The 18,180-nt window shown below is 48.3% G+C and overlaps 1 protein-coding gene across 1 annotated transcript; it reads right to left on the bottom strand.

Moving 5' to 3' along the window:
• Positions 1 to 1,236: 1,236 nt before the first annotated feature.
• Positions 1,237 to 16,078, bottom strand: BCKDK (branched chain keto acid dehydrogenase kinase). Its single transcript, XM_040356037.1, has 11 exons — positions 15,843 to 16,078; positions 15,035 to 15,103; positions 12,236 to 12,346; positions 10,095 to 10,142; positions 9,873 to 9,992; positions 5,517 to 5,615; positions 4,743 to 4,816; positions 4,288 to 4,416; positions 4,123 to 4,212; positions 3,642 to 3,803; positions 1,237 to 2,971 (listed from the first exon to the last, which is right to left on the bottom strand). The coding sequence occupies exons 1-11, from the start codon at positions 16,032 to 16,034 to the stop codon at positions 2,827 to 2,829; spliced, it is 1,239 nt and encodes a 412-aa protein (XP_040211971.1). The 5' UTR covers positions 16,035 to 16,078; the 3' UTR covers positions 1,237 to 2,826.
• Between the last annotated feature and the right edge of the window lie 2,102 nt (positions 16,079 to 18,180).

Here is an 18,180-nt window from a genome sequence, read left to right as displayed (position 1 = left end):
AGAAGCCGATTGGTTAACATGCACAGCTTCAGCAGATTCTGTGTACTCCTGTTTAGTAAACCCCCCCCCCCCCCATTGGGACAAACCATTTAACCAGCAGTCACAGACAGATGTGGACGGGGGGGGGGGGGGGGCTTAGTTTAACCAGGTCTTCAACAAGAACAGTTATGAACTGAAAGAGCCTGGACCTGTTTCCAGATACAACTTTACTCTACAGAATGTTCCCTTTGCTGTTGATCTTCTTTAACAAGTAACTGATATGAACACGCGATGGAGGGCATCTGTATAAAATGTCACATGAGGACAACAAATCTACACAGAACCATTTAATTAAAGCCTTGTGATAAACAGGTCTTGATTGTCATAGTGAGGTGGAAGATCAACAAGAAAAAAAAAGGTCCACAAATTTCATAAGGTAGATCACATCACAAAGGAAACGCCCATGAGGATGACAGAATTAGTCTCCTCCCCCTTCAATGTCAGAAGCAACATTGAGGAAAGCAGCTACATGAGGAACAGAAACCAGAACCTGGCCCATCCCTTTCCTCCTGACAGGTGAACCCCTTTCCCCGGGGGGCCCCCACATTCTGGTGTTAGAAGGAAAGTAGGGTAGTGACTCCAGGTCATGGGGCTTCACAATCCGAATCAGAGCGTCTTCAAAGAACGACTGAGCCTTTTGTGTGCGAATGAATCTCTCCGAGTCAAAGTCATGGGAGTCTCCATCAATTTACTGCTAAGAATAATAATGGCACACGGACAGTAGCTGGTTGCCCTCGGGGTAGGTGGCCATAGAGCAGGGGTAGGCAACCTTGGCCGTCCAGCTGTTTTGAAACTACAAGTCCCATGAGCCATTGCAATACCCTGACAATCACAGGCATGACTCCTAGAGGCAGAGGCATGATGGGATTTGTAGTTTCACCATAGCTGGAGAGCCGAGGTTGCCTAACCCTGCCATAGACAGGAGCTTGTTGCCCGCGGGGGGGAAGGTGGCCATAGACAGGAGCTTGTTGCCCTTGGAGGGGGAAGGTGGCCACAGACAGGAGCTTGTTGCCCTCAGGGGGGGGGGGGGGTAGTTTTGCCACAGACAGGAGCTCGTTGCCCTCGGAGGGGGGGGGGGAGGTGGCCACAGACAGGAGCTCGTTGCCCTCGGAGGGGGGGGGGGGGGGGAAGGTGGCCACAGACAGGAGCTGGTTGCCCTCGGGGGAAGGTGGCCACAGACAGGAGCTGGTTGCCCTCGGGGGAAGGTGGCCACAGACAGGAGCTGGTTGCCCTCGGGGGAAGGTGGCCACAGACAGGAGCTGGTTGCCCTCGGGGGAAGGTGGCCACAGACAGGAGCTGGTTGCCCTCGGGGGAAGGTGGCCACAGACAGGAGCGCTGGTTGCCCTCGGGGGAAGGTGGCCACAGACAGGAGCTGGTTGCCCTCGGGGGAAGGTGGCCACAGACAGGAGCTGGTTGCCCTCGGGGGAAGGTGGCCACAGACAGGAGCTGGTTGCCCTCGGGGGAAGGTGGCCACAGACAGGAGCTGGTTGCCCTCGGGGTAGGTGGCGTAGTCCTGGAGGTGTCCAGCAGGTAACATTTAGTGTCGGATGAACAAGCACCAGAATATTGCACAAGTATGAAATCTCACGCTGTGATATGTGGAACACAAGCTCTTCTATAACATTACGGCTCAGACGCGTTGTGGTGGCACATAAGGCTGAAAAGTACACAAAGAGGACCTGCTGAATATGAATAACATGGGAGGAGAGGGGGGGGGGTGGCCACAAAGGTCTGCTTACAATTTCCATCACAAAACTAGTAAAATAGACTTTTAAGTCCCAACACCTTCACCTCCGGCTGAGCACAGAGACTCCATTGTGCACCCAACCGAAATCAAGGTGTCCACAGCATCTCAGCCAAGACCGTCTCTAAAGAAAAGGCCAGAAATCCTGGAGGCCAGAAGCCTTAAGTGCTATAAGTTGATCAATAACCGCGCGTGCTCGTGCTTATCTCCGCACACACGGCACCTCTGGGAATTCAGAGGAATAGTTCACTTCCACTTGTAAAATAAAAAAAGAAAATTGGGACAGTGGAAGCCTCCTGGTATCTTCTCGAGAACATCAACGTGCATGGATGCAGGATCGGGCCTCCCAAGAATTGTTGGGATCCTCCAAAGAAAAAAAACAAACACAAAAATAAGAAAGAAAACGACCAAATCCCAAAACAGGAACGTCATTTTTGGTAAGAAAAATCTAAACACTGGTAATCAGCTTATGTGTTGAATACTGGCACCGAACGATCCACAGACAGACCACGGATCTCATCTCAATAATCCATCTTTAATCTCATTCATTGGAATCCCAAGAAACGGCAAGTTACTGCATACAAAAGTGGACCTCTTTGCAGGGTAGGTTTTATTTTGGAATAGAAGAGCCAACCCTGAAATTGGGTCTCAGCTTACAAAAAAAAAAAAAGTTTGGAGAGCAAAGAATCGGGGTCCACATTGGCTCCTGAGGACAAAAAAATAAAAATGGGGTCACATTGGCTCCTATAGAAGGCAAGTTCAGGATCCCTGTTGGCTCCTGAAGACAAAGAAGTGGGGTCCACATTGGCTTTTGTTGAAGGCAAGCAGACCGAGGTGTAGAAGGAAACAATCCCACGAGCCAGAATGGTGGTGAAGGAAACAATCCCACGAGCCAGAATGGTGGTGAAGGAAACAATCCCACGAGCCAGAATGGTGGTGAAGGAAACAATCCCACGAGCCAGAATGGTGGTAATGGTGGCGGTGTTGGGGAATACAGCCGATCGTCCGGTCAGAAGTTGTTGGGACTCCGGGGGCCGTCCTCCTTAGATGCGGAAGCTCTCCTCCCTTCCGTCAATGTGTTTGATGCGCAGGTACACATCTGTCCCGATGCCTTGAAGAGACTGGATGCACAGGGAACCCCCCAGGTACTCGGCGTATGCCCGAGAGGTCGGCAGGCCAAAACCAAAGCTACAAAATAAAAAAATAAAAAAATTAGTAGTAATAAACATCATAAAGAATAAAGAATGGCGTTACCAGTTCTAGGGTCGGCTACTACATCCACATCCGGATTTGTAAAATGTATGTTTGGGGAAAACCCAATAAAATGGGATTCTTGTACTCACCGTAAAATCCTTTTCTCTAAATTCATGGACGGACACAGCCTTAATCTTGACAAAGTGGGTATTAGCCTTCCTTTAGGAGTGACTAGGCAGAAAGTGCCAACAACTTCAAAGCTGAACAGCCACGCGCCCAGGGGCCAGTCCTACTGGCTATATCCCCTCAGCCTGCACTAAGCAGCTCAGGTTTTTTTTCTGTTTAGTTAAGGGGAAGACATGGCTCCCTTCGGTATACAATGCCATTACTATCTAATTTCAAAATTTAGAAGGTCAACTAGGAGGATGGGAAAGGAAATGCTCTATCAACACTAGCGCCTCTTCTGGAATAGAATGCCAGATGATAAGCCGATATAACTACCTGGATATTTTCTGCCACATCTTTTAGTTTCCTTTAAAGAAGTGAACTTCCCCCTTTTTTTTTAAAAATAATAAATGCACATTCTTTAGCAGGGAGCGGGAACACGCAAGGGAGCCCCACATGAAAAGGACACAGATTTACATAAGCCCCCCCCCCCCCTTACCCGTGCATAGGCGCAGACTGCCCGCTGTTCACCATGTCCACCATATTGCCAAAGATGGGGTTGATGCGAGGGTCCTGAGTGCTGGCCTCTGCTGTGGTGAAATGGTAATCCGTTACTCTTTCCAGATGATCGTGGGGGATTCCGCCTCCTCGGTCAGATATCCTATGGAGAAAATAAATGACTGCTTTAAAATGTATTCGATCGGAAATTCCAAAGGTAAGAAGCAGCAAGGGTGCTGCAATAGATGTCGGAGGCTAAAATGGTATTTTATTAGATCATCAGTAGAAGAAATCCAATGCATTTCAGGGGTTCAGAGGGTTTCAAGGAGGACATCCATGGATGCCCTTCCCGAACTGGATGACCGCCCTGAAGCTGTCTTTTGGCTATAGTGTGGTCGGGAAGTAGCAAACACAATTTAATAATAAAGTTTGATATGGGAGGTGTTTAGTACAGAACAGTTCCATTAGAAGCCGCTTCCTACCGGATGATGAGATCAATGTCATTGTTGGCGATGGTGATGGCAATCTCGGGAACATTGTAGGGTGTATCGAGGTGGCTCTCCATGGTGGCCCTAAAGGGATAGAAAAAGAAAACTGATCTCTTGTTCTTTCCTCCTTTGTTGGCTTACAGCTCACATCAGACATACCTCATGGCGTTCTTCAACAGCTCTGGAAGAATGTAATCCAGTGGCATCGGGATGAAGGGGAAACGCGCTGCCACATGACCATTAATGCGAACCCGAGGGGCATTCCCATACTTGTGTTCACACAAACGCCTAAAACAGGAAGTAAAATGTCTGATGAAACCAAGAATTTATGAAATAAGGCCAACCGCCTCCCTCCCTCAGCCCCTCGACAAGGCCAACCGCCTCCCTCCCTCAGCCCCTCGACAAGGCCAACCGCCTCCCTCCCTCAGCACCTCGACAAGGCCAACCGCCTCCCTCCCTCAGCCCCTCGACAAGGCAAACCGCCTCCCTCAACCCCTACAAGAGTACCATTACCCTCAACCCCAACAAGGGTACTATCCCACCCACTCCCCCCTCTATATGGTTCATAAGAACTGGAGGCAAGGAAATACTGACAGTGGACTAACTGTAGTTACCTGGCAAAATCCACCCACTTCTCGATTATCTTCTTTGGGGACAGACGGGTACAGATGATCCCCACAAAATCTCCCTGGAGGAAAAAAAAAAACAAACAAACAATGAATGTCAGCGGATTATTATGGGACGAATGTGCAACAGTCACATCAGTAGGCCAATTCAAAGACCTGATGGCAAGGGGCTCCCACGATCTATAAACCCTGCGGCAAGGGGACCTCCCGATCTATAAACCCCTGCGCCAAGGGGGCCCCCCAGATCTATAAACCCCTGCGCCAAGGGGGCCCCCCAGATCTATAAACCCCTGCGCCAAGGGGGCCCCCCAGATCTATAAACCCCTGCGCCAAGGGGGCCCCCCAGATCTATAAACCCCTGCGCCAAGGGGGCCCCCCAGATCTATAAACCCCTGCGCCAAGGGGGCCCCCCAGATCTATAAACCCTGTGGCAAGGGGGCCCCCCCGATCTATAAACCCTGCGGCAAGGGGGCCCCTGATCTATAAACCCTGCGGCAAGGTCTTACAGATGATTGTGAGGAAAAATTATCATTAGGCACATATAAAAAAAAAGCATAGTAAAGCCCAGTTCTTTTCTACAAGGATGCCTGGAGGACAACTTTGTCACATTTTAAATAATATCAACAGCACCACACATATAGGCCAAAATGTCCTTGAGAGTATTGTATTGATTTTCAGCAGAATAAGAAAGCCAACATGTCAGAGAAGGACAGACCACAAGACAGACAGTTACTACAAGCGAGGAGGAGAAGGCAGGATTACCCGGTCCTCATGCAGAGACAGGTGGTGAGTTGCCAGCATCCGAATTCCCAAGCGAGACGTTAATGTTTTATCCAAGAAGAATCGAATCACCATCTCGTCCTGAGAGGGGAGGAAACGGATGGATTATTTAAAGGTCACAACAAGTTTCATTGTCACAAGACTCTCCCGCACCACCACCCAATAAATCATTTCTAGAAGAACTGAACTCTACTAGAGAGCGATTCTAGACGAGAGAGCAATCCAAGAGTTACCAATCACCATCCAACCCACACCCCTGGAAAAGTACAACTAAAATCTCCCGCATGACACAGTCTTCACACTAATGCTGTGCCGCGTTCCAATCGCACTGCCCTTGCGGCCGTCAATACAAAGGTAACTACACACAGTGCACTTGCCTGCACGCCTTTGGTGCGATATAAACACATTCAAAATGAATGAACACAAAACGCACCACACACAAAATGCAAGTGAATTGCAAAGGAATGCGTTGCGGTTTCTGTGCGATTCACAATAGTGTGAACCGAGGTCAAACCCCTGGTGCCCAACCCAGGGAAAACCTGATTGCCTCTCGGGGGATCAGGAAGGATTTTTTTCCCCCTGCTGTAGCAAATTGGATCTCATGCTCTGCTGGGATTTTGCGCCTTCCTCTGGATCAATGGTTCTCAACCTGGGGGTCGAATGACAATTTGCCAGGGGTCATCGAATCCTGGGCTGTTCTTGAAACCCCCCCCCACTGCTCTCCCAGCCGTTTCTTGGCTACCCAGTAGGGCTGTCCCTGGAGCTTGCGGTGGCCCACTCAGCCACCCATTCAGTTCACGGCATGGCTGGGGGGCAGAGACTAGATGTCAGCTGGCTGGTGAGGAAAGTGAAGTGGGAGGGGCTGAAGGAGACCCCATTTCCTGATTTTGGCATAGGTGTCACTGCTGCGGAGACACAGTGAGTACCATAAGGGGTTTTAATACTGTACGAGTGCAAGGACTGAGGGAGCACTAAGTATCCGTGGGTTAGGGGTGCAAATTACTTGTTTTTCCTTGGGTGCTGACAACCCATGCTACAAAAATAACTTTACTGCTAGGGGTCCCCACAACTTGGGAAATTTTATCAAGGGGTCACTGTAACGGCTACCCACTGGTAGTGAGGGGGTATCAGCCGTTGGAGACGTCCTTTTCCCTGGCAAGTTGTGATATGCAGGTACAGCCGGTATATCCCATCGAACGCCCTTTCAAAAACGAGACGGTGCTACATTTGAAGGGTCAAGTAGACTGTTTAATGGCACATTTCACCTAGCTTATATGTGGTTACAAACTGTACAGGAACAATGACAATCTCCGCCCCCCCCCCTCACACAGGGGGGGCTTCAATACAGATACTTTGAAATAATGACATCCCCTTGAGCTAATCAGTCTCTAGACGGTTTGGCTCCAAGCTTACATTTAACATGACCTGATCAGACACATTCCTTTATCAATAGAATTCAATTAACCTTTAGAACAATTACACACTCACACATAATCCCATCAGCATACACCTGACAGGAGGCTGTTAACTACACAAAGGAGAGTCAATTAGAAGGAGAAAGGGAATATTCGCATTTAGCAGTGAAAGAGTCCCTTCTATAATTAACCCTTTGAGCTCAGAATACAATGTGGTAAATCCAATTGTAACAAGTCATGCAGTCCTTTGTAGGCCTCACTGCATGAGGATTATAGATGTCCAGGCAGAATAGTTCATAGGTCCGTTACAGTCACGACACTAGAAGGTTGAGAACCACTGCTGTGGATCAACTGTGGATATAGAATTGGGTATATGGTATTAAATGATACAAGAGTTTGCTTCACCTTGCCTGACTGTAGAGCTTGTCAAATCCTTTCAACCCAGACAGCTGTGGGTGGGACTAGGTGTGGCCAGGTGCTGATTGACAAGCTACAGCCTTATGAATCAGCAGTGACAATGATAGCCACACCCCCTGTAACATCTCCTCCCACTGTAATACAAGCAGGCACAGCCTAAATGAAAGGGACAACTCTGCTCTGAATTCAGGAGCAGTGCAGCATCATTGCCACTTCACAACAAGAGGCTAGTTTAGACTTCACTGGCAGGATCTACAGGTATTTTGTGAGACTTTGCAGGGGGACTGAAAAAAAAAAAAAAAAAAAAAAACTAAGTGAAGATGGACTTAACTCTTCCACAGAAAAAAAATTAGGGTACACAATGAGTTAAAGCGCAACTTCACTTTTGTTAAGAAAAACAAAACAAAACAAAAAAAAACACTTCACTCAGGGTGATCTATGTACATTGCAAGGATTATAACAAAACTTTCAGATTCCAACCTTTTGTTATTCAGAATAAATCCATGTGCGTTTGTCTGTGCCTCTGTACTTAGTGGGTCTAATGGGAGTGATTTCATAATGATCAGTCAGATGTGGAGCTGAAGGGCACTAAATGAGGAAATTTTGCCTTGGCCTGCATCCCTTTAGAAGTGTTTTTTATTTAAAGTATCTCTTAAAAAAATGAAATTTTTGCTGCAGGGGATGCCTGAAATCTGACTTGTATCTTAGCCAGACTTCTAGGGAAAATTGGTGAGCCAATCACACAAGCAGGAAATTACGTTTCTGGGGAGTGGCCAGAGCACATTCTGTGTACAGAACACCTCCAGGTAGTCGTATTGCAATGTATTCTCAGAAAATTTCATTGACTGCAGATTGAAAAGGAAAGGTAATTTTTAATAACATTTAATTATAATATGATTAACCACTTAAGCCCCGGACCAATATGCTGCCTAAAGACCCAAGGGGTTTTTACAGTTCGGGACTGCGTCGCTTTAACAGACAATTGCGCGGTCGTGCGACGTGGCTCCCAAACAAAATTGGCATCCGTTTTTCCCCCACAAATAGCGCTTTCTTTTGGAGGTATTTGATCACCTCTGCGGTTTTTATTTTTTGCGCTATAAACAAAAATAGAGCGACAATTTTGAAAAAAATTCTTTATTTTTTACTTTTTGCTATAATAAATATCCCCCAAAAACATATATAACATTTTTTTCCCTCAGTTTAGGCCGATACGTATTCTTCTACCTATTTTTGGTAAAAAAAAAAAAATCGCAATAAGCGTTTATCGGTTGGTTTGCGCAAAATGTATAGCGTTTACAAAATAGGGGATAGTTTTATTGCATTTTTATTTTTATTTTTTTTACTACTAATGGCGGCGATCAGCGATTTTTTTCGTGACTGCGACATTATGGCGGACACTTCGGACAATTTTGACACATTTTTGGGACCATTGTCATTTTTACAGCAAAAAATGCATTTCAATTGCATTGTTTATTGTGAAAATGACAATTGCAGTTTGGGAGTTAACCACAGGGGGGGCTGTAGGAGTTAGTGTTCACTTAGTGTGTGTTTACAACTGTAGGGGGGTGTGGCTGTAGGACCGACATCATCGATCGAGTCTTCCCTATAAAAGGGATCACCCGATCCATGCAGCCGCCATAGTGAAGCACGGGGAAGCCGTGTTTAAACACGGCTCTCCCCGTTCTTCAGCTCCGGGGAGCGATCGCGACGGGGCGGCTATTAACGAATAGCCGCGCCCTCGTCCCGGATCGCTCCCCGAGGCTTACCGACCGCCGCATGTAGTGGGGGGGGGTCCCGATCGGACCCCCGACCCACGTCAAGCAGAGGACATACCGGTACGTACATGTGCCTGTCCGTGCCATTCTGCTGACGTATATCTACATGAGGAGGTCGGCAAGTGGTTAATGTCGCAATTATATGCGCTATATTTTTTCTTTGACATTTTTTTTCCCCCCACAAAAGTGGAGTTACCCTTTAATCTCAGTGAGGTGCATGATACCTCCCTCCTAGGTTTAGCTCCATTATTTATATCGGACTGCTTTATAATACTGCCGGAAGACAGCCATCGCTGATCCTTCTGAGCTCTGCATCCTTAACAGGAGTCACCGCTGCAGCCGTTATGGCCGCCCCCCTCCTGCTCAGTCACAGAAGCCTTTGTATTATGTGAACACACTCACAAAATACAAAGGCTTCTCTGAATGGGCAGCAGAAGGGAGGGATGGGCATAGATGCCATGTGTGTCTTACTCCTATCTTACAGCGCCCAGTGTCTCCAGTGTAATTCCCCACAGAGCAATAATTCTTTCAACTATAAATTTATAGAGATAAGCCCAGGAGATGTCATGCAGCTCCTTGGACTTACAGTAACTGTGCCTTCACTTTTTACAAAGTGTCGGATTTCCTGGAAATCAGCGTTAAAGTGCCCCAGCATGGAATTTTCCGACCGTTATATGTGCTGCGCCACTGCAAAAAAAAAATCAAAAGCTGGCTCCTGCTCTCTGCGTTACCTGGATGTGCTTGCGGCTTTCTCTCATGCCCTCGGCCAGCTGGGTCACCACATCCTTGTGGTCATCGAGGAGCTGCCGCAGCAGTTTGCAGTACTGACTCTCCACCTCGTGGTCTGTGATCTGTGCGGCAAAAGAGACGGGGTAACCTCTGTATGCAGAGACTACACACACACACACACACACTACATTAGTATGGAGGAGAATAAAGGAGGTGCCACTCACCGGCGGGAACTCGCTTAGCTTCTGGAAGGCGCGAATGTATAGCTCATGCTGCAGGCAACAGAGAAAGATCAATCAGGTCATTAAAAAAGCCGAACCCGCCAACCATCCAGTCTTGTACACAGTCGTACCGGCTTCATCGCTGTACTGAAATGGCTTACTTTCATTTCACTGCACACTGAGCTTCTCAAAATTGTGCATGAGAAGCTTCAGCAAGTCAGACGGAGCCCCGCCTCATTCCCTGGCCTCAAGGGTTACTCGCCACCAGTTGCCCCACCAACCCCTACCCTGCCCCCAATTCCGCCCCTAAACACACCCTCCTAAATTATCTCATGAAATGACACTTAAATTATTTATGCAGAATTAAGCAACTTTATACGTTCTCACCAATGCAGCCCCACCCGTGCCCCACCAATGCAGCCCCACCCGTGCCCCACCAATGCAGCCGCACCCGTGCCCCACCAATGCAGCCCCACCCGTGCCCCACCAATGCAGCCCCACCCGTGCCCCACCAATGCAGCCCCACCCGTGCCCCACCAATGCAGCCCCACCCGTGCCCCACCAATGCAGCCGCACCCGTGCCCCACCAATGCAGCCGCACCCGTGCCCCACCAATGCAGCCGCACCCGTGCCCCACCAATGCAGCCGCACCCGTGCCCCACCAATGCAGCCGCACCCATGCCCCACCAATGCAGGGGAACAGAGGAGAGGAGGAGCATTAGCCGGCCGGATGATAAGAGTGCAGAGGGACATCACTGGAACACCTTTGATTTCAATCGCTGTGTGTTCCCGCTGCTCGGCGACACATACAGCCCCGCCCCCTGGCAGGGGGGGGGTTTGGTTCACGTCACTCGTCCCGGGATTGGACGGGTGATCTGTCTATCAAAGGGGCGGGGCTGTGTGTGACAAAGTGCTGGAGCATTCGGCTATTGAAAAGAAAGCCGCTAGTGATGTCCCTGCGCTCTGATCTTCTAGCCGGCTCTCTCCTCTCTCTTCCACTCCTAAGGACTCCCATACAACCCGGCGGACGGCGGTCCCCCCCCCCCACCCCCGCTTCCAGGCAACCCTTCCTCGCCAGCCCTCAAAATCCGCTCGCAAAATGCAAGCAGGCAAATGGATTTTTTGAGGGCTGGTCTAGCCGTAAGGACATCTATACATCCTAGGCCAGTGATGGGGAACCTTGGCACCCCAGATGTTTTGGAACTACATTTACCATGATGGCCAACTACACTGCAGAGTGCCTGAGCATCATGGGAAATGTAGTTCCAAAACATCTGGGGTGCCAAGGTTCACCATCACTGGCCCAGGCCGACTCTCCCTGGCCCACCTTTTGCACTGAATGGATTTAAATTCTTTTAATCATGGAGGCCCCAAATGTAGGCATTACCTAGGGTGGTCTGTGTACCAATACAGCCTATCTAGGAATGCTCACTCTTCTAGCCTGACTCAAGGACAGCTTCCCCCACAAGCCAACCCACTGGTTGCATCAGGGCCAAGGGATCTTAATAAGAGTAGTGAGGGCGGGTGCTGTGATGTTTTCAATAAGCACCCTGCAGGCTCCTCCCACCAGCCATGATCTGCCTGCATTACATAGAGATGTACAGAGAACGAGTGATGACACCACTGGGTCTAAATAAGGTAGGCAAATAAGTTTTTTTGTGGAAAAGCACAATCCTTTACAATCCCTTTAAAGAGAACGCAGGCTCCTTTTGGTTTTACTTTTTAAATGTACAAGTCAATAATATGTCAATACAACCCAAGGAGAGTTTGCAAATACAGTGGAACGCTGGATTGCGAGTAACGCGGTAAACAAGCAATATTTTTTTTGTAAATCCTGACACGGTTTGCGAGTGTTGTCTGGCAACACGAGCAGGACTCAAGCCTCTGCGGTGTGCAGTACCGCATTTGGCCACTCGGAAATACTCTGTTCCCGAGGGCAGTCGTACGATCTCCCCACATGCGGTATTGCATGCCATAGAAGTCAATGCGGAACGAATTATCTTCGTTTCCATTGACTTCTATGGGGAAACTCGCTTTGATATGCGAGTGCTTTGGATTACAAGCGTTCTCCTGGAACGGATTATGCTCGTAATCCAAGGTCCCACTGTACCAGCGTTGGCTTAACCGAGTATGCAATTACTTACCACATGTAGGATGGTGGGGTTGCAGCCAATGATGAAGGGCAAACTGCGAAATCCTTTAATTCTGTGAGCAATGCGGACTGGGAGCTCCTTGTGCAAGTATCTTGCGCTTTTCTACAAGGGAAAAAAAATAAAAATATTAAAAAAATCTAAACACAAGCAATGAGAAAAATTCACAGGAATTACAAGGCAGGAAATACAAAAAGGAGCCTCCATATCGCCTAGAGGCTGGTTTGTGGCTTTGCTAAAGTGGAGCGGAAATCATAAGGAATGTCCTTGAGCAGTATCCTAAACAATCTACCTTTAGTCTGGAGTTCCTCCTTAAAAATAGAAGTGTACTTGCGGTGTCTGGAGCCACATAGCTGTATATCTCCAGTGTGAGATCATCCAAGGCAGTGGTCATCAACCCGGTCCTCAGGGCCCACTAACAGGCCAGGTTTGCAAGAGAACTGAAATACATGACATGTGATTTCATTTGCTGCTCAGTGATTGCAGTATTCTAGTCTGCATCTCACCAAGGCAATACATAAAACCTGGCCTGTTAGTGGGCCCTGAGGACAGGGTTGATGACCACTGATATAAGGCACTGCAGCCTTCGACTTCTAGTCTCACCAGACCTGGAGTGAGATTTGGTGATGTCACTACTGTGCTCCTCCTCACTTTTCTCCTTGCTGGAGAGAAAGCTGTACCAGGAGGGCCTGCAGTGCAAGAATCTCCCTGCGTCTTCGTTATTCGTTCTGCAATTTGTGCTTCCTCCATCTTTCCTGAAGCTTTTTTTATCATTACTCCACCGGTCGTCAAATCAACAGTCAACGGGGGGGGAAGGGATCTCCAACTCCTTGTGAAGGAATGTAATGAACATAATGATAATCATAAAAATGCCTATTTTCTTATGTGTATACATGTTTGTTTGTCTGCAACTCCTTACTTATTATATAGTATACAGCTTTGCTTTGGAACTAGCAATGGCGTCGACACCCTGCTGCCCACGCACTGAAGGAATGAGGAAGAAGTGACAAGCAAGCTTCAGCCAATTAAGTTGTGCCTTTAGACTGACCACATTTACATTAGTAGTGATGTATACTCTATTCTTTGTGTATAAAAAAAAAAAGAAGATTGGGCACCGCCCTGTAATAAACAGTGATGAGGAGGTGATTGAACTGAGCCGTCTCAGTGTGATTACTCCCGACGTGCACGTCTATTCTCACTTTATAATTAGGAGCAGCAGCAGACATTCAACCTGAGCCCCATTGCGGCTCTGATCTATTACAGCTGGCGCCCAACGTGGGGCTCAGGTTGAATGTCTGCTGCTGCTGCTCCTCTGCAAAGATGGCATACCCCACACAAAACGCAGAACAAGGCTTGGCAAGTCAGTAAAGGGGTCAAGGTCAGCTATAGGCAATACTGGTGACCAGCCCTGTGTCTTGCCAGCCTTTTTGGGCACAGCCTCCACAGTGTGGGTCCTCTTTAAAGGCAGAGAACACATCCCATCTTCTAAAAAAACAGATCAGTTTCAAAACTTAGAAATTCCCTGGAAAATAATAATGAAGCCTATGTGTAAAAATAAATAAAAAAATAAATAGACCAACTGGTCTCATTTCCAGAACTAGAATAATCCTTGGCTGGAGTTCCAGTTAACCCCTTCCCTCCCGCCTCGGCGTCCCTTTAACCACTTAAGGACCGCCTCCTGCACATATACGTCGGCAGAATGACACGGCTGGGCACATGTACGTACATGTACGTCCTGTACTAGTACCCAGCGGTCCGAAGCTCCGGGACCGCAGAACCAGCGGACACGATCGCTGCTGGAGTCCCGCGATCGCTCCCCGGAGCTAAAGAATGGGGAGAGCCGTGTGTAAACACGGCTTCCCCGTTCTTCACTGTGGCGGCTGCATCGATCGTGTCATCCCTTTTATAGGGGGACACAGTCGATGACGTCACACCTACAGCCACACCCCCCTACAGTTGTAAACACACTTCAGGGAACACATAACCCCAACGGCGCCCCCTTGTGGTTAACTCCCAAACTGCAACTGTCATTTTCACAATAAACAATGCATTTTTTGCTGTGAAAATGACAATGGTCCCAAAAATAAGTCAAAATTGTGCGAAGTGTCAGCCATAATGTCGCAGTCACGAAAAAAAAAACCGCTGATCGCCGCCATTACTAGTAAAAAAAAAAAAATAATAAAAATGCAATAAAACTATCCCCTATTTTGTAAACGCTATAAATTTTGCGCAAACCAACCGATAGATGCTTATTGCGATTTTTTTTACCAAAAATATGTAGAAGAATACGTATCGGCCTAAACTTAGTAAAAAAAAAAATTTTTATATATATTTTTGGGGGATATTTATTATAGCAAAAAGTAAAAAATATTGATTTTTTTTCAAAATTGACGCTCTATTTTTGTTTATAGCGCAAAAAATAAAAACCGCAGAGGTGATCAAATACCACCAAAAGAAAGCTCTATTTGTGGGGAAAAAAGGACGCCAATTTTGTTTGGGAGCCACGTCGCATGAGCGCGCAATTGTCTGTTAAAGCGACGCAGTGCCGAATTGTAAAAACGCCTCTGGGCATTTAGCAGCATATTGGTCCGGGGCTTAAGTGGTTAAAAATGGCTGAACACCCAGGATCAGTGATCATGCGACGACTGTGAATGGCTATCAAGGTGGTTACTTTACTGGACGTACATATGTGTCATATGGGCAGCAACAGGCTGAAAATGCAACTTGCAGGAGTTTCTACAACAGATGCCTGTGTGATCAACCAATCAGAATTCATCACAACTTGAGACTTACCAGAATGTGACTGCCATCCTGAGAGCGGCCAGAGTACAGCATGGTGGTGGGAGTCAGACGCACGGACGGCTAAAATGGAATTAAGAAACACCACAAGTCAGCAATGCTGCAGGATCACCACACAACCCACAACCTTGCCCTTCCCATTCTCCCGTCTATTAAACACAGACAGTGACGAGTTATCACTGAGGAAGACAGACATGTGGGTGGCATGTATCCATGCCCGACAAGCTCAGCTATAGCTCTGGTATTCATAGGCTAAAGCAGGGGTCTCCAAACTTTCAAAGCAAAGGGCCAGTTTACTGTCCTTCAGGCTTTAGGGGGGCTGGACTGTGCCCAGTGAGAAGAGAAAATCCCCTGGCATCAGTGCCCCATCATTGGTTTTAATGAAAGAAATAGTGACCCATTCTTGATATCAATGAGGAGAGTAGTACTCCATTGATGTGTCGGTAGCAGTAGAGGGAATGGTGCCCCATCATTGGTGTCAGTTGGTGGAATATTGCCCCAAGGGCCAGATAAAAGGCAAGGAAGGGGCCACATCCGGCCCCCGGGCCGCAGTTTAGAGACCACTGGGCTAAAGTATCATAAGGATCTATAAAAGGATAATTATATTCAAGTACAGAACTAACATACTATTTAAATATATTCAAATACAAAACTTAAAGTACCACTAACTCTATCCCCTCCCCATCCCATCAGCAGCTAAGGAAAATTACTTTATAATATTTTTATGAGAGAAGCAGGTAAAAATCTCTCCCAGTGTATTTATATCTCAGTTTTGATGGGGGCCATCTTGGTCGATGGTTACCTTCTCTGCCGCCTGGTCAATGCCGGACTGGTTGTAGAAGGAGGCGACGGTCTTGGATCTCTCCCTGGTCACATCCACGTGGTGGTGGTCTGTGGCGGAGGTGGAGTGGAATCGGAGAAATATGGAGGACAGACGGAGAGGAGGATTCAGGGCCCCTCGAGCCAACATCTCTATCATGTTCTTTCGCAACATCTTTCAGCACTTGAGGGGGGGGGGGGGGGTTCCTGAGGAAGAGAAGCAGGTCAGACAGGTCTGGAATGAGGACGGGAGACTGGGAGAAGCAGAACAATGGTAAATACGTACCAGGACCCCGTGGAAGAGGAACGCCTAGACTGGGCCTGGCACTTTCAATCCTAAATACAGAGAGACTTAATATGAGTCCATAGAAGGAGGGCAGAGGGGGCCTACAGGAAAGGCAGAAGGGCAGAGGGGGGCCTACAGGAAGGGCAGAGGGGGGCCTACAGGAAAAGCAGAAGGGCAGCCTACAGGAAAAGCAGAAGGGCAGCCTACAGGAAAGGCAGAAGGGCAGAGGGGGGCCTAAAGGAAGGCAGAAGGGCAGATGGGGGCCTAAAGGAAGGCAGAAGGGCAGATGGGGGCCTAAAGGAAGGCAGAAGGGCAGATGGGGGCCTAAAGGAAGGCAGAAGGGCAGATGGGGGCCTAAAGGAAGGCAGAAGGGCAGATGGGGGCCTAAAGGAAGGCAGAAGGGCAGATGGGGGCCTAAAGGAAGGCAGAAGGGCAGAGGGGGGCCTAAAGGAAGGCAGAAGGGCAGAGGGGGGCCTAAAGGAAGGCAGAAGGGCAGAGGGGGGCCTAAAGGAAGGCAGAAAGGCAGAGGGGGGCCTAAAGGAAGGCAGAAGGGCAGAGGGGGGCCTACAGGAAGGCAGAAGGGCAGAGGGGAGCGTACAGACTGTCGGATTATCCGACAAAACCCTTCCATCACACAATTGTTGTCGGACTATCCGATCGTGTGTGCGGGCCTTTAGACTCCTTGTTCCCGCCAGTACACAGTGCCTAACTGTTCCACATTAAGAATGGGCTGACCCGGGAATTCCACTTGGCTATTGATATACAAAAAAAACATGAAACGTCATGCATGTCTAAGGCTAGGTTCACACTGCTGCGAATTCAAAATCGCGGTAAAATCGCGATTTTGCGGCTGCGGTTTTGCCGCGATTTCGGCTACGATTTAAGAGACATCTGTGCAGGGTTCAATGTAAATCGCGGCCCGAAATCACAAAAAGTAGTACAGGAACTACTTTTTAAAATCGGTGCAGCGCCGCAGATGCCATCGCATCTCAAATCGTACCCAGTGTGAACCTGGGCTGAAGGAGTTTTTCTAGATCCGGGTCTGGAAAGTTTGCAGCAGACATTTCAGGCAAAAGCAAGGTCTGGTTAATTTATTAAAGGCCCCCAAAAATGTTGGAGGGAGGTCGGGAAAGGGGGGTTAAGGCAGGGGAAGCGGAAACATCGCCCTCTAGCACCCATATTACCTCTACACCACTTCAGGTCACAGGAAAGAAGCCGCGAGGAGATCTATCCATCTGTCGGGAGAGAGGAGACGGGTTAATTTTGGCACAGTGATGAGACAAGAGACATGGAGAAGACAGAAAGAGGAAAACATGGGAGACAGGGCTACAGGAAAATGGATGCCGAGGAGACAATATTCTTTAACTGCACATGTCAAATACAAAAAAACAAGAACAGACCCAGCATGAAAGCTTAACACTGGATGTAGAAGGACCTCATACAAAGGAAGAGGGAGAAAGGGGGGGGGGAAGAAGAAGAAGGAGAAAGGAGAAGGGGGGGGGAAGAAGAAGAAGGAGAAAGGAGAAGGGGGGGGGGAAGAAGAAGAAGGAGAAAGGAGAAGGGGGGGGGAAGAAGAAGGAGAGAAAGGAGAAGGGGGGGGGAAGAAGAAGAAAGGAGAAAGGGGGGGAAAGAAGAAGAAAGGAGAAAGGGGGGAAAAAGAAGAAGAAAGGAGAAAGGGGGGGGGGGGGAAGAAGAAGAAAGGAGAAAGGGGGGGGGGAAGAAGAAGAAAAGAGAAAGGGGGGGGGGAAAGAAGAAGAAAGGAGAAAGGGGGGGGGAAAGAAGAAGAAAGGAGAAAGGGGGGGGGAAAGAAGAAGAAAGGAGAAAGGGGGGGGGAAAGAAGAAGAAAGGAGAAAGGGGGGGGGAAAGAAGAAGAAAGGAGAAAGGGGGGAAAGAAGAAGAAAGGAGAAAGGGGGGAAAGAAGAAGAAAGGAGAAAGGGGGGGAAAAGAAGAAGAAGAAAGGAGAAAGGGGGGGGAAAAGAAGAAGAAGAAGAAGAAGAAAGGAGAAAGGGGGGGAAAAGAAGAAGAAAGGAGAAAG

The sequence above is a fragment of the Rana temporaria genome, chromosome 6 (assembly GCF_905171775.1).
Source record: "Rana temporaria chromosome 6, aRanTem1.1, whole genome shotgun sequence".
In the NCBI taxonomy this organism is placed as follows: Eukaryota; Metazoa; Chordata; class Amphibia; order Anura; family Ranidae; genus Rana; species Rana temporaria.
The sequence above is the reverse complement of the archived record's forward strand: the minus strand, read 5'-3'. Positions and strand labels throughout refer to the sequence as shown.